Genomic DNA, 14,045 nt, shown 5'->3' with positions numbered 1-14,045 from the left:
AGGTTAGGGGTAGGGGTAGGGTTAGGGGTAGGGTTAGGGTTTTTTGGTTTTTTCTTGTTTTCTTGTGTTTTTCTATAAAAACGCATGCGTTTTACCGCGATTACATGCGTTTTTTCACACATGCGTTTTTAAAAAAAACGCAAGTGTGAAACCAGCCTTACCCTTGGGAAAATAAAAACATGGGGGCTAAAATATAATTTTCGTGGAAAAAAATATATTTTTTATTTTCGCGGCTCTGCGTTATAAACTGTAGTGAAGCACTTGGGGGTTCAAAGTTCTCACAGCACATCTAGATAAGTTCCGTGGGGGGTCTAGTTTCCAATATGGGGTCACTTGTGGGGGGTTTCTACTGTTTAGGTACATCAGGGGCTCTGCAAATGCAACATGACACCTGCAGACCAATCCATCTAAGTCTGCATTTCAAACGGCGCTCCTTCCCTTCCGAGCTCTGCCGTGCGCCCAAACAGTGGTTCCCCCCCATATATGAGGTATCAGCGTACTCAGGACAAATTGCACAACAACTTTTGTTGTCCAATTTCTCCTGTTACCCTTGGGAAAATAAAAATGTGGGGGCTAAAATATAATTTTTGTGGAAAAAAAAATATTTTTTATTTTCACGGCTCTGCGTGATAAACTGTAGTGAAACACTTGTTGGTTCAAAGTTCTCACAACACATCTAGATAAGTTCCGTGGGGGGTCTAGTTTCCAATATGGGGTCACTTGTGGGGGGTTTCTACTGTTTAGGCACGTCAGGGGCTCTCCAAACACGACATGGGTTCCGATCTCAATTCCAGCCAATTTTGCATTGAAAAGTCAAATGGCGCTCCTTCCCTTCCGAGCTCTGCCATGCGCCCAAAAAGTGGTTTATCCCCATATATGAAGTATCAGCGTACTCAGGACAAATTGCACAACAACTTTTGGGGTCCAATTTATCCTGCTACCCTTGGGAAAATAAAAAATTTGGGGCAAAAATATCAATTTTTTGTGAAAATTAATATTAATTTTTTTTACGGCTCCACATTATAAACTTCTGTGAAGCACTTGGAGGTTCAAAGTGCTCACCACACATCTAGATTAGTTCCTTAGAGGGTCTACTTTCCAAAATGGTGTCACTTGTGGGGGTTTCCACTGTTTAGGCACGTCAGGGGCTCTCCAAACACGACATGGGTTCCGATCTCAATTCCAGCCAATTTTGCATTGAAAAGTCAAATGGCGCTCCTTCCCTTCCGAGCTCTGCCATGCGCCCAAAAAGTGGTTTATCCCCATATATGAAGTATCAGCGTACTCAGGACAAATTGCACAACAACTTTTGGGGTCCAATTTATCCTGCTACCCTTGGGAAAATAAAAAATTTGGGGCAAAAATATCAATTTTTTGTGAAAATTAATATTAATTTTTTTTACGGCTCCACATTATAAACTTCTGTGAAGCACTTGGAGGTTCAAAGTGCTCACCACACATCTAGATTAGTTCCTTAGAGGGTCTACTTTCCAAAATGGTGTCACTTGTGGGGGTTTCCACTGTTTAGGCACGTCAGGGGCTCTCCAAACACGACATGGGTTCCGATCTCAATTCCAGCCAATTTTGCATTGAAAAGTCAAATGGCGCTCCTTCCCTTCCGAGCTCTGCCATGTGCCCAATCAATGGTTTACCCCAACATGTGGGGTATCGGCGTACTCAGGACAAATTGTACAACAACTTTTTTGGTCCAATTTCTCCTGTTACCCTTGGTAAAATAAAACAAATTGGATCTGAAGTAAAAATTTTGTGAAAAAAAAGTTAAATGTTCAATTTTTTTTAAACATTCCAAAAATTCCTGTGAAGCACCTGAAGGGTTAATAAACTTTGTGAATGTGGTTTAGAGTACCTTGAGGGGTGCAGTTTTTAGAATGGTGTCACTTTTGGACATTTTCTGTCATATAGACCCCTCAAAGTCACTTCAAGTGTGAGGTGGTCCGTAAAAAAAATGGTTTTGCAAATTTTGTTGCAAAAATTAGAAATCGCTGGTCAACTTTTAACCCTTATAACTCCCTAACAAAAAAAAATTATGTTTCCAAAATTGTGCTGATGTAAAGCAGACATGTGGGAAATGTTGTTTATTAACTATATTATGTGATATAACTCTCTAATTTAAGGGCATAAAAACGAAAAATTTGAAAATTGCTAAATTTTCATAATTTTTGACAAATTTCTGTTTTTTTCACAAATAAATGCAAGTCATATCGAAGAAGTTTTACCACTATCATAAAGTACAATATGTCACGAGAAAACAGTCTCAGAATCACCAGGATCCGTTGAAGCGTTTCAGAGTTATGACCTCATAAAGTGACAGTGGTCAGAATTATAAAAATTGGCCGTGTCACTTAGGTGAAAACAGGCTTTGGGGTGAAGGGGTTAAATATGAGTGTCTGAGCAAAGGGTCTGAATCCTTATGACCATGTGATATTTCAGTTTTTCTTTTTTAATAAATTTTCAAAAATGTCTACATTTCTGTTTTTTTTTCAGTCAAGATAGGGTGCAGAGTGTACATTAATGTGAAAAAAAAATTTAACGCTTTTGAATTTACCAAATGGCTGCAATGAAACAAAGAGTGAAAAATGTAAAAGGGGTCTGAATACTTTTCATACCCACTGTATGTCCCCCATCCTGGTATATATGTCCCCATTTTGTTATATATGTCACTGTGTAAAAAAAAATACATGCATAAAATAAAAAAACAACAAAAATAAAATAATTCACATATAAATAGATGCAAAAATAAAATAAACAAATACAATACAAATAAGTAAAACACTTAGAACTAAAAATCAATGAAAATGTAAATTAAAGTGTTACATATATGTAAAAACATACTTATAAAAAATACACATGTAAAAAAAACATGAAAAAGTCAAACACGTAAAAATAAAAAATACACATATATAAAAAAAGTCTAAAAAATAGAAACCAATGAAAAATAAATGAAGTATGACATAAATATCAGAAAAGAAAAAAATATATAAAAACATATATTTATTTATGAAGAAATATACATAAAAAATCAGCACCAAAACTATCTCTGGTGATGACCTGTTCTGTATGACATCAGCGATGAGATACTATATTTCGACAATAGCTGGTTAATGAGGCAAAATTTGCTTCTTCTGTGCAAGAACAGGAAGTTGAGTAGAGATGAAGAGTGTGATACGTCGTTGTGTTCCTTATAACGTGGGCTGCGGTGAATGTTCTCTTTCTCTATAGCAGCTATCTATCTGCATGAAACAGAGCTCACTCGAATGTGAGAAGTTGACTCTCGAAGACTGTGCTGAGCTCTGCTACAACTTATGAAAACAATTCCGGTGCTCTCAGGACTGGGTCTCACCCTTACCATATAATAGTAAAATGATGACAAATCTAATCACTGCTACATAGAAACCTGTGAACCATGGACACATTCGTGCCAGCTTCTTGGAGGGGTCTTGTCGTGCTCTACATGATTGTCATCTTATCACCCGCGAGGAGCTTGGTGAATGGTGAGTACATGTATCAAACCTTCAGGGCACATCATTTTGACTGTCGTATTGATGTTGCGGAGCTCAGTTTGTCGTGGATGTGTACAGGGGCTGAGTTTGTGATATATCATGATGACTTATTCGCACATCTTGATGATGTATTGGGTCATCGATGGTATTTAATGGGACGATGGGTGCAATAGCATCATCCCGATACACAAGAGAAACAGTGTGAAGACAATGATGGGACCTGTTCTTCCAATAGATGGAACATCTAGGGTTTGGTCCACTATTTATCACCTCTCCTAAGGTTTATGGGGGAAATATTTCTTTGAGCATTTTTGAGTTTTGGATGTTTTTCATTTTTTTCAAGTTTTTTGATGTAACTCAAAGGGCTTGGACAAATGCTCAAATGCTTGGACATTTATAGCATATGATTAGGATATAGATGGGACCTACATTCATCTTGAGAACAGGGCTCCCAGGACAAGATCTTATAGAATGAAAAGGTGGCAAGCACGACTCTTTCCAATCATTTCTATGGTGCCTTTGAAAATTGATGAGCACCCCATCCCATGAGAGTTAGCGCTCATTTTTTATTCAAAATCATGTTGTAAGGCTCATTAAAAGGTCGATATTGACTATTAGTTTTTTTAAGCATGCATGGCATTTAAGTCTCATCACTCTGACATGCAAGGCCTGGCTTGTCACTCTCCCCAAGTCTGATTTCACACATATGTGTTTTGCGGTCTGTACTCGGACCATTCATGAGCTGTCCACAGGCCTACTGGCCACAATTTCGCAGCCTCATATATGCTTCTAGTAGAGCTGAGGTCAGGCCATACATCACAGTCCAAGTACGGACAGATGTGTGAATTCAGCCTAACCATAATTTTTTACAACACGTATCCAACTATAGTCTATGTTGTTATTTACTCGTACTCGTTTTTTGCGAAAACTTATGGAGACATGTCTGTTTTTGATATAAGTCTATGGGTCTGGGAAAATCCACGACACCACACACAGATGACATCCGTGTGCCATTTGTGCGCCGTCTATTTTAACACTGTGATGGTCAAAAGGTTTTTAATTTTATCACTGACAGTAAGAACAGACACAAGATTGGTTAAAATCTAATCCAAGCACAGGTGGAAACAGGCCCCCTCCAGGCTGAACTCCTCTCTTATCAAAAGACAGCAGAGCTGGTCAAGACTTGGTGCAAAAATGCCAAAAGGTTGCAAAGTTTCCACAAGTTGCCCGAAGATGTTGAGAAATTTCAAGCACTTTTAAGCCAGAAAACTGTCGATAGAATAGAATAGAATAAAAACTAAAATTTAGAAGAGTCAGCAAGGATGGCACAACTAAATAAGCTGGACTTTTATTGTATGAGGACATAAGCAGATCTGCGGGAATGACCATGAGGACGACAAGCTTTGTAGTAGCCGTCCTCTATAATTTCATGCGTTTGCCTCCTTTGGCAGAAACCTTCTTGAGCACACATTTCTTAAATCTACCTGCCTCTGACTTTAATTAAGAGATTTTTTTCTTTTTCCATAAAGTATTTTCTTAGCAATATTTGGGGGATTGTCCTATGCATGGCACGTTTCACATCTCTGGGACTTTGACGTGAACATTCAAGAACCTTCCATTTTTTCCATGTTTACTTGGTGGAATGGGGCATTGTAATGTAGTAAGATCCTTCACAGATGGTGTCACGTTGACCCATCTGGACACTGAGAGCATGTAAATAGGATATTCCATAAATTCCCAAAAGCCCCATATGTACCTACAAAATGGTGAGCTGGTGGCCACTGTCAGAAATAGATGGGCCAACTTGCACTTAGGCAAATCATCACGATTAGTGATGAGCGAATATACTCGTTCCTTGGGTTTTCCCGAGCACGTTCACGTTCGGGAGTATTTCTTAGTGTTCGGAGATTTCGTTTTCATTGTGGCAGCTGAATGATTTACAGTTATTAGCCAGCTTGATTACATATGGGGATTCCCTAGCAACCAGACAACCCCCACATGTACTCAGCCTGGCTAGTAGCTGTAAATCATTCTGCTGAGGTAATGGTAACTTAATCTCCGAGCAGTCATAAATACTCGGAGACCACCTGAACGTGCTCTGGAAAACCCCGAGCAACGAGTATACTCGCTCATCACTAATCACGATCCTCTGCTGGCAGCTCCTCTTTAGTAATAGACCTAGGATGTCCCAGATGTGCATGTATAAGTGATACTGTGTTATCCAGTGGATAGAAAAATATTCAGAATTGAGAGTCCTCAGTGGTTGATACCTTTTAATGGCTAACTGAAAAGATGGTAACAAATTGCAAGCTTTCGAGACTACTCAGGTCTCTTCATCAGGCATAGACTAATAGAAATTCCGAAGAATCACATATTTATGCACAACACAGCACAGAAAAATGCCATAGATAAGACATGTGACGTGAAGTAGAATTACCATTATGTGAGTGATAAACAGTTGTGTCCATAAATATTGGAACAGTTCATAGATAAGGAGTGTGAATGTTTTATAGTCTTTTGATTGGGGTCTGGTTTTGTTATGAAAAAACTGAGAACAAGGATGAACTCTCATCACCACACAATAAAAGAAAAAAGAATGGATCTACCTGTGGTAATACACTTTTGTCTCCCCGATCATAGCATTATGGACATGAAATTACTTGGATTAAAAGGTAATTTCAAATCTCAGAGAGGCAGAAGAATCTGGGAATAAAAGCTGATCATGACCTTTGACACTCTCAGTGCAGGAATGAATGTGTTGCATTGATTTGTCTTTTTACATCAACTAAGGAACAAAGGAATTTGCCACTCAGACCATGTGGGGTCATCATAACAGAACCAGACCCCAATCAGAGGACAATAAATCATTCACACTTCTTATCTATGAACTGTTCCAATATTTATGGACACAACTGTTTATCACTCACATAATGGTAATTCTGCTTCACGTCACCTGTCTTATCTATGGCATTTTTCTGTGCTGTGTTGTGCATAAATTTGTGATTCTTCAGAATTTCTATTAGTCTATGCCTGATGAAGAGACCTGAGTAGTCTCGAAAGCTTGCAATTTGTCACCATCTTTTCAGTTAGCCATTAAAAGGTATCAACCACTGAGGACTCTCAATTCTGAATATTTTTCTATTCATGTATAAGTGAGTGCACTGATTGCTAAGCACATGGTGGACCTTGACATGTATGGCATATCAAATTAATATGCAAGAAATGTTTCAGATGCGGCAACCCCTATCAGTAACCCTTGATGCATTAAAAAATTCCTAAGGTTGCTTAAGCATTGATGGAGTGAAAACAGTTCTCAAACTAGAATATCTGTCCTACCATGTTCATACCCATCATTTCCAGCTGTCTGGTGTACCTGGAAAATCAATAGGGTCATGCAACAGTTCTATGTCCAGCCTGCAGCTCACAGTGGCGCTAAGCATGGCAAACTTTGAGAGAGAAGTATTGCTAAACTTCATTAAAAGTGGTGGAAAAAAGTCCAATGGAAAGCACAAGTACAGTGAAATGATCCCCAAATAGTGGCATATCCACTCCTCAGCATTGAAATTGCTACACCAAGAAGGAAATGTTGTGGAGTTATTGATATCACAGGATGGAGACATGTTACTAATTTGCAAATCATGAAAAAATGGAAAACTTTTTTTTAACACCTTTTGATATATTCGATATCAACAATAAGCACCAAGTGCAGAAATCCCGACACTTCCGCCATCAGTGAGGTTATTAATGGTCGTTCGAGGAAGGCTGTGTCTCTAAATGCAGTTGAGCAATTCATCAAGATCCTCTGCTGGCAGCTCTTGTGTAATCACTGACCAATGATGTCCCAGATGTGCTCCATGGGAGACAAGTCTGGAGACGCTCCAGCCATGGGAGCAGGATTAGGCCAGGTGAGTGTGATTCCTAACACTTCCAGATCTCATCACAATCACTTTCAGGACAGTCAGTGTAGGGGGGGGGGGGACTTCCTACCTGAGTATGATTAGTCCTTCAGTTTTAATTTTGCAGCAGTCAGTGTGTTTATAAGAGAAGTAATGCAGAGCTGAAAGTCAATCACCTCTGCAGTCGCAGCTCTACCTTCACAGCACTGTCAGCTCAGATGTATCCCCCTGCTCCACACTAACTGCTGTAAAATGAAAGCTGGAGGTGTTTTTTTTTTTTTTTTTAACCAATTAACTTTTTATTAGCAATAAAGAAATAGGTACATACAAAAATCCCCCGCAGGAGAAACAAAGAGGGAAAAAGGAACAAGGGGGAGGGGGAACAATACACATTGTTCTAGAATCACAGCAATTTTAGCATAGAATACAAAATTAACTATAACACAAATCACCGCTTACAAAAGATACTAAATGAGAGCAAGGGCGGACGGAGGAATGTGAACTGAGGAAACCCAAGGATCCCACCAGGAGAGCACCTTATTTTTCTTGGAGAGACTCTGTGCCATAATTGCTTCATAGGTAAAATGAAGGTTAATCTTGGAAATCAAAGCAGCCATAGATGGGATATCTGAAGATCTCCAGTGACTCGCTATACATTGTCTGGCAGCAATCAAAATATTAGAAATTATCGGACGGAGAGGGGAGGGGAATCCCGCGAGAGAGACACCCAAAACAGCCAGACACCCACTTAAAACAAAAGGAACCTGGATGACCTCCGCGATTAGAGTCTCAACTTGACGCCAGAAGACCTGAACCTGTGGACAGGACCACCATATATGGGAACCGGAACCAATAGCCCCGCACCCCCTCCAACAGAGAGGGGAAGCAGAGAGACCAAACCTGGCCAAGCGAGCAGGGGTGAGGTACCACTGCAGCTGGATCTTTTTAGACTGCTCCAAGTGGCCTATACACGAGGAATACTTAGAAGGGTGTACCATCGCAAAGTGCCAGTCCTCTAGGGATGCATCAAAACCAAGAGAGGACTCCCAGGAAATCATAAAAGGAAGCTTAGCAGGAATATCATGGGATATGAGGGCCTTATAGATAATAGAAACGCCATGGGGCACGAGAGTGGCCGGTCTAAAGAACCGGTGTGCTGGGTCCTCCGACAGAGGAGGGGGGGCACCGAATAGCCGACGCGACCTGAGAAAACTGCGGAGTTGTAGATATTGAAAGAAATCTCTGCCAGAGAGAGAAAATCTACCCGCAAGGACCTCAAACGACAATAAGCCATCCGACCCAAACAGGTCAGCCACCCGGCGCACCCCCCGCATCTCCCAGGAGGAGAGAGAGGTGTGCCCAATAGCACACTCCAGGGCCCGTAGGGAGACATAGTCATACATAAATAGGAATTGGGAAGAGCAAACAGACGACCATATTTTAGAGGCCGTCTTGATAGAGCGAAGAGTAGGGCCACGAGGAGAGACCTGGAGCAACCAAAGCTACAGAAGTAATTTGAGAGAATTTCTGGGGGCGAAATGAGATTCAATGAGCACCCAGCGTAACCGCGAGTTCCCCTCCCACCAAAGCTTAAGAGGCTCTAAGATCGCCGCCCTATAGTAAAACTGAATCGAGGGAACACCCAAACCACCCATAGAGTACGGAAGGGACATGATTTGGCGCTTAATCCTGTGTGGCTTGTTATTCCAAATAAACCGATCTATGATTGATTGGAAAGCCGAAATAAATTTGGAAGGTATGGAAAGGGGGAGGCACCGAAATAAATAGATAATTTTGGGGAGAAATAGCATTTTAACGGTTTGTATACGGGCCATCCACGAGAGCGAAGAGCTCGATAGCTGATCGATGCCCCTCCTAATTTCGGTGATAGTTTCCTCACAATTAGAACGAACGATGTTATCCAATCTAGTTATCCGGACGCCCAGGTAGGAAAACCCCATAGGGGCCCAAATAAACGCAAATTTAGATTGAATTTGAATTTGGAGATCAACCGGAAGAAAAAGGGGGAAAATAATGGATTTAGTCAGATTAAGTTTATAATATGATACCGCGGAAAATTGGGATAAAATTGAAGTGATCGCGTTCAGTGAAGTTAAAGCCGAGGTACAAGTCAGCATTACATCGTCAGCGTAAAGTCCAATTTTAGGTTCAGTCTCCCCAACCCGCACCCCCTTAATGTCAGGGCACTGTCTAATTAAGGCAGCCATAGGCTCCATGATCAGAGCAAAAATAAGGGGGGAGAGGGGACAGCCCTGACGGGTCCCGTTCAAAATCGGGAATGTCCGAGATTTAAAGCCGCCCGAGCAAACCGACGCACAGGGATTAGAGTATAGAGCCATTATGGCCTTGGAAATCAGTCCCGTAAGCCCAAATTTTCGGAGCGTGAGCTCGATATATCCCCAGTGCACCCTGTCAAACGCCTTTTCGGCATCGAGAGACAGGAAAACACTGGGGAGACCCTCCCTCTCCACCACATCCAGGAGATCAATCAGTCGTCTTGTGCCATCTCTGGTCTGCCTACCAGGGACAAACCCAACTTGGTCGGGGTGTATAAGGCTGGGGAGCACCGCTATCAATCTATTGGCCCAGATTTTAGCATATATTTTAACGTCGCAATTCAGGAGGGCTATGGGGCGAAAATTTCCCGGAGACGTTGTGGGCTTCCCCGGTTTAGGGAGGGTTGCGATGGAGGCCTCCAACCCCTCCGCCCTGATGCTGCCAACAGACGCCCAGTTGCTAAATAAGCGAAGGAGAAAAGGGGAGAGGACAGAGAGGAATTGTGCATAGTAGAGAAAAGGAAAACCGTCCGGGCCTGGAGAAGAACATTTATTAGAGTCCCTGACAATTTGGGAAAGCTCAGATTCAACAATAGGAGAGTTCAGAAAGGAAAGCTGCTCCGCATTGACCGAGGGAAGATTAGCTTTCTCCAAGAACGCCATGATTAGCTCCGGCGAGGGCTGAGGGACTCCCGGGTCAGAACCAAGATCATAGAGAGAGGAGTAATACGAAGCAAACTCCTCAGCAATATGGATGGGATTGTAAACACGAGAACCGTCAGACCCAAACAGGAATGGAATCTTGGATTGAGCCTCTCTCCTCCTAACGCGCCTAGCGAGAACAGCGCCCGCTCGATCCCCCATTGCATAGAATCTGGCTTTAGTTTTCCTCAGGGCATTTTCAGCTTTATGTAGAAGTAATTGGCGAACACGCATGCGAGCTTTAGAAAGGTCAGAAAAAAGCGCCGGGCTAGGGGACATCTTATGGGCAGACTCAAGACGGGCTAGTTCGTCTAGGGCCGACTGAAGGGTCGAATTATATTTCCTCTTAGCTGTTGCAGCCATTTTAATAAAGCAACCCCTAGCAACCGCCTTGTGAGCAAACCAAAGGGTATCGTCCCGTTTGTCCGGGGTATCATTGGAGGAGAAGAACTCTTGTAAGGCCCTTTCCATAAACTGGGAATTTAGTTGATCGGTAAGAAGATGGGTATTGAGACGCCAGTGTGCGGGGGGTCTAATAGCAAGGGGGTCCTTTAGAACAAGGGACACCGGGGCATGATCTGACCATGTGATACTACCAATATCTGCCGAGATGCAGTGAGGGAGAGCCACATCATTCACCAGCACATAGTCAATCCTACTATAGGAACCGTGTCTGGGAGACATGAACGTGTAATCTCTCTCGCCACAATGCAGATACCTCCATATATCATGCAGCTTATATGAGTTGATTAGCGGCCCCGCCTCCTTCCTTGACAGGGAAGCGACAGAGCAATCCAGCACTTTAGATTAAAATCCCCAGCAATTAGTTTGTGACCATGTTGGATGTCCTGTAAAATTTGAAAAAAACCCTCTAAAAATTTAAGTTGACCGGCATTAGGAGCATAAACTGAAGCAATGGTATAGGGGGCATTATTGATCAGACAAAGGATTACAATGAACCTACCCATCGGATCTACAATGGAACGGATCAGTTGGAAGGCATTGGCTTTGCTAAAGAAAATCGCTACTCCCGCCTTCTTTGACGGACCATTTGCAAAGAATTGATGTGGATATAAACCTGAGTACATTCTAACATTATCACATTCCAATAAATGTGTTTCTTGAAGACATATAATGTCCCGACGAGATTTACCCAGATGCCTCCGGACAATCGACCTCTTGCCTGGGGAGTTGAGACCATTCACATTAATGGAATACAGCGAAACACTCATGGTAAAACAGTATAAATAGACTTAGCTCATAATGAGCACCAGTGAAGTATGCACAAGAAGAAGCAACATGAGAGCTGCGGACCAGAACATGCGTGGGGGGGAACCGGGTGGGTGGGAGAGGGGAGGGAAGGACAAACAGAACAAACAACACAAAAATTAGGACATCAAGGTCCATTCAGGCAAATCCTGAGTCCAGAAGGTGAAAATCAGAAAAAACAGTTCACCTATGGGGCAAAAAAATGGAAGTGCTGCAAATACTCCCACAAGGAGACCAGCACAACATATGAAATCAAAAAAAGAAAAACCTCAAGAGAGGAAAAAAAGTACCAAAATATTGCGGGAAATAGCCAGGAACCAAAGGTGGTAACATTCTTCAAGCGACCTCCCAGTCCGATGCAACACGGGCCTTGGGATTACGGGCATTCCCAGACCCAGAGGGACCCCTCGAGACTGGGGAACCAGGAGCCGACAGGCCCCATCCCGCCAATGCAGACGCCGCGTGGGACGGGGTCAGGCAGGTGGTGATGGATCCATCTTTGCGGATGAGAAGCTTAGTGGGAAATCCCCAACGATACAGAATGCCTTTTTCCCTGAGAACAGCAGTGTAGGGTCCAAAAGCTTTACGGAGAGCCAGGGTGCCCAGAGAGAGGTCTGGGAAGACGGTGATAGAGGCAAATCTTTCAGGTAAAGCAGGATTTTTCCTCAGAGCCTGGAGAAAGTTCTCCTTCATTTCGTAGAAGTGTATGCGGGCGAGCACATCTCTTGGGACCGAAGGTCCAAGACCAGTCGGCTTAGGAATCCGGTGTATGCGATCAATTATAATGTCCCTTGGGGCAAAGTGAGGGAGAGCAGCAGCGATAAAATCCTGCAAGAAAACTTTCAAGTCTCCCGGAAGTACAGATTCTCCAACGCCTCTAAGTTTAACATTGTTCCTTCTGGACCTATCTTCCAAATCCATGGTTTTGGCGTGGGTTTTAGTGAGCAGATCTTGCAGAGACTCTTGAGCGTCCCATAATTCATTATGAGATGAGATCAGCTCCACCATCTTACGCTCCAAACGATCCGTGCGGTTCCCCAGCTCCACCACCTCTCCTTTCAGCTCTGCCAGCATGGTGCAGATGTCTTCCTGAATGGAGGCCCTGAGATCCCCAAGCAGATCTTTAAGTAAAGCAGCAGTCACCGGAGCGTCGGGAGAATGCGACGCTGTAGCGTCGGAAACCGCAACGCTCGGGAGTGATGAAGCGCCCGAAAGCGACGCTTGAGCGTTGCGTTGTGAGGAGCGGGAAGCTCTGGGTGAAGACGGCGCCATCTTGGGATCCTGCAGCAGCCGGGGGGAGGCCACAAAGAAATCTATAATCCGCCTGGATGGGTCGCGTGTGCCGGCTCTGGATTTCCCCATACACTCACCGTCGCACCAGGGAGCGATGCTGGTATTATAGGAGACAGAGAGTCCGCCGGGAAGAAGATATGAGCCGCTTTAAGGTTCCTGGTCATGGAGCTCCCACACTGTGTGACCTACTCCATCTGCAGCTAGGCCACGCCCCCTGGAGGTGTTTTTAGTCACACTCTGTACTGCTTTATACTACATGGTAGCGTCAGAGATCATAGCTAAGTGAAGGCATGTCTGCAGTTACACATTTCACAGGAGAAGAAAATTTCTTCTGAGTTTCTATGGCCATGTTCTCTTTTCCCCAAAGTGATTCCTGTAGTTTTTTAATTAATCAACGTCATGCAGGGGAAAAAAATACACGCCCTCAAAAAAGAATCGCTGGTGGTGCTTCATTGGAAATGTTAAAACTTAAACTTGACAAGCTAAAATCTCTGCAATGGAGAGGAGAAATAATGGGTCTGCCACCATTATTGCATGATTAGTGGATACCAAAACAGAGACCATATTTAGCAAACTGCAAAGGGATCCTGTACCCATGTGGAGGGGCCCAGTGCAGAACAAAAGAAAGGTATACTCCAAGACTGAGCAGAAACAAAAAACGGAGCAAAACGTCCAGCAAGTGATGTATAAAAGGTATAAGTTTATTGCAAACACATAATATATATAAATATCTCAATGTATGTAGAGAGAAAATTAATATAGTGAGAAACCAAGAAAGAGATCAGGTAGGGAGCAGCTTGAACAACCATATTACATCAGATGGGCTTATTTTATAACATACTCAGTAGTAAAGGGCATAGTGCTTATCTAGACCCGGGAGACATAAACAATTAATGGGAAGAGTATTATTCTTCCATAGTAGGCTAGTGCCTAAAATTAGCCCCACCTAAGATCAAGTCATCTGCCACCAAGTCCCTGCAGGTTCTTACCCATGAAGTAGTATATAAGAAGATGCTCAACCAGCCCCAACGCGCGTTTTGCATCGATTTCTTCAGGAGGCCATCCCC

The 14,045-nt window shown here is 42.9% G+C and overlaps 1 protein-coding gene across 1 annotated transcript in view; it reads left to right on the top strand.

Annotated features, from left to right (window-relative positions):
• Window positions 1–3,263: 3,263 nt before the first annotated feature.
• Window positions 3,264–14,045, top strand: part of LOC143815009 (B- and T-lymphocyte attenuator-like) — a 47,481-nt gene continuing 36,699 nt past the window's right edge. The window contains exon 1 of the mRNA XM_077293783.1: window positions 3,264–3,512. Within this exon, the coding sequence (XP_077149898.1) occupies window positions 3,425–3,512 (88 nt within the window). The 5' untranslated portion in view covers window positions 3,264–3,424. The remainder of the gene's footprint in view (window positions 3,513–14,045) is intronic.

Source organism: Ranitomeya variabilis, chromosome 3 (genome assembly GCF_051348905.1).
Source record: "Ranitomeya variabilis isolate aRanVar5 chromosome 3, aRanVar5.hap1, whole genome shotgun sequence".
Taxonomy (NCBI): domain Eukaryota; kingdom Metazoa; phylum Chordata; class Amphibia; order Anura; family Dendrobatidae; genus Ranitomeya; species Ranitomeya variabilis.
Note: the sequence above shows the minus strand (reverse complement) of the source record. Positions and strands in the feature narration are given on the sequence as shown.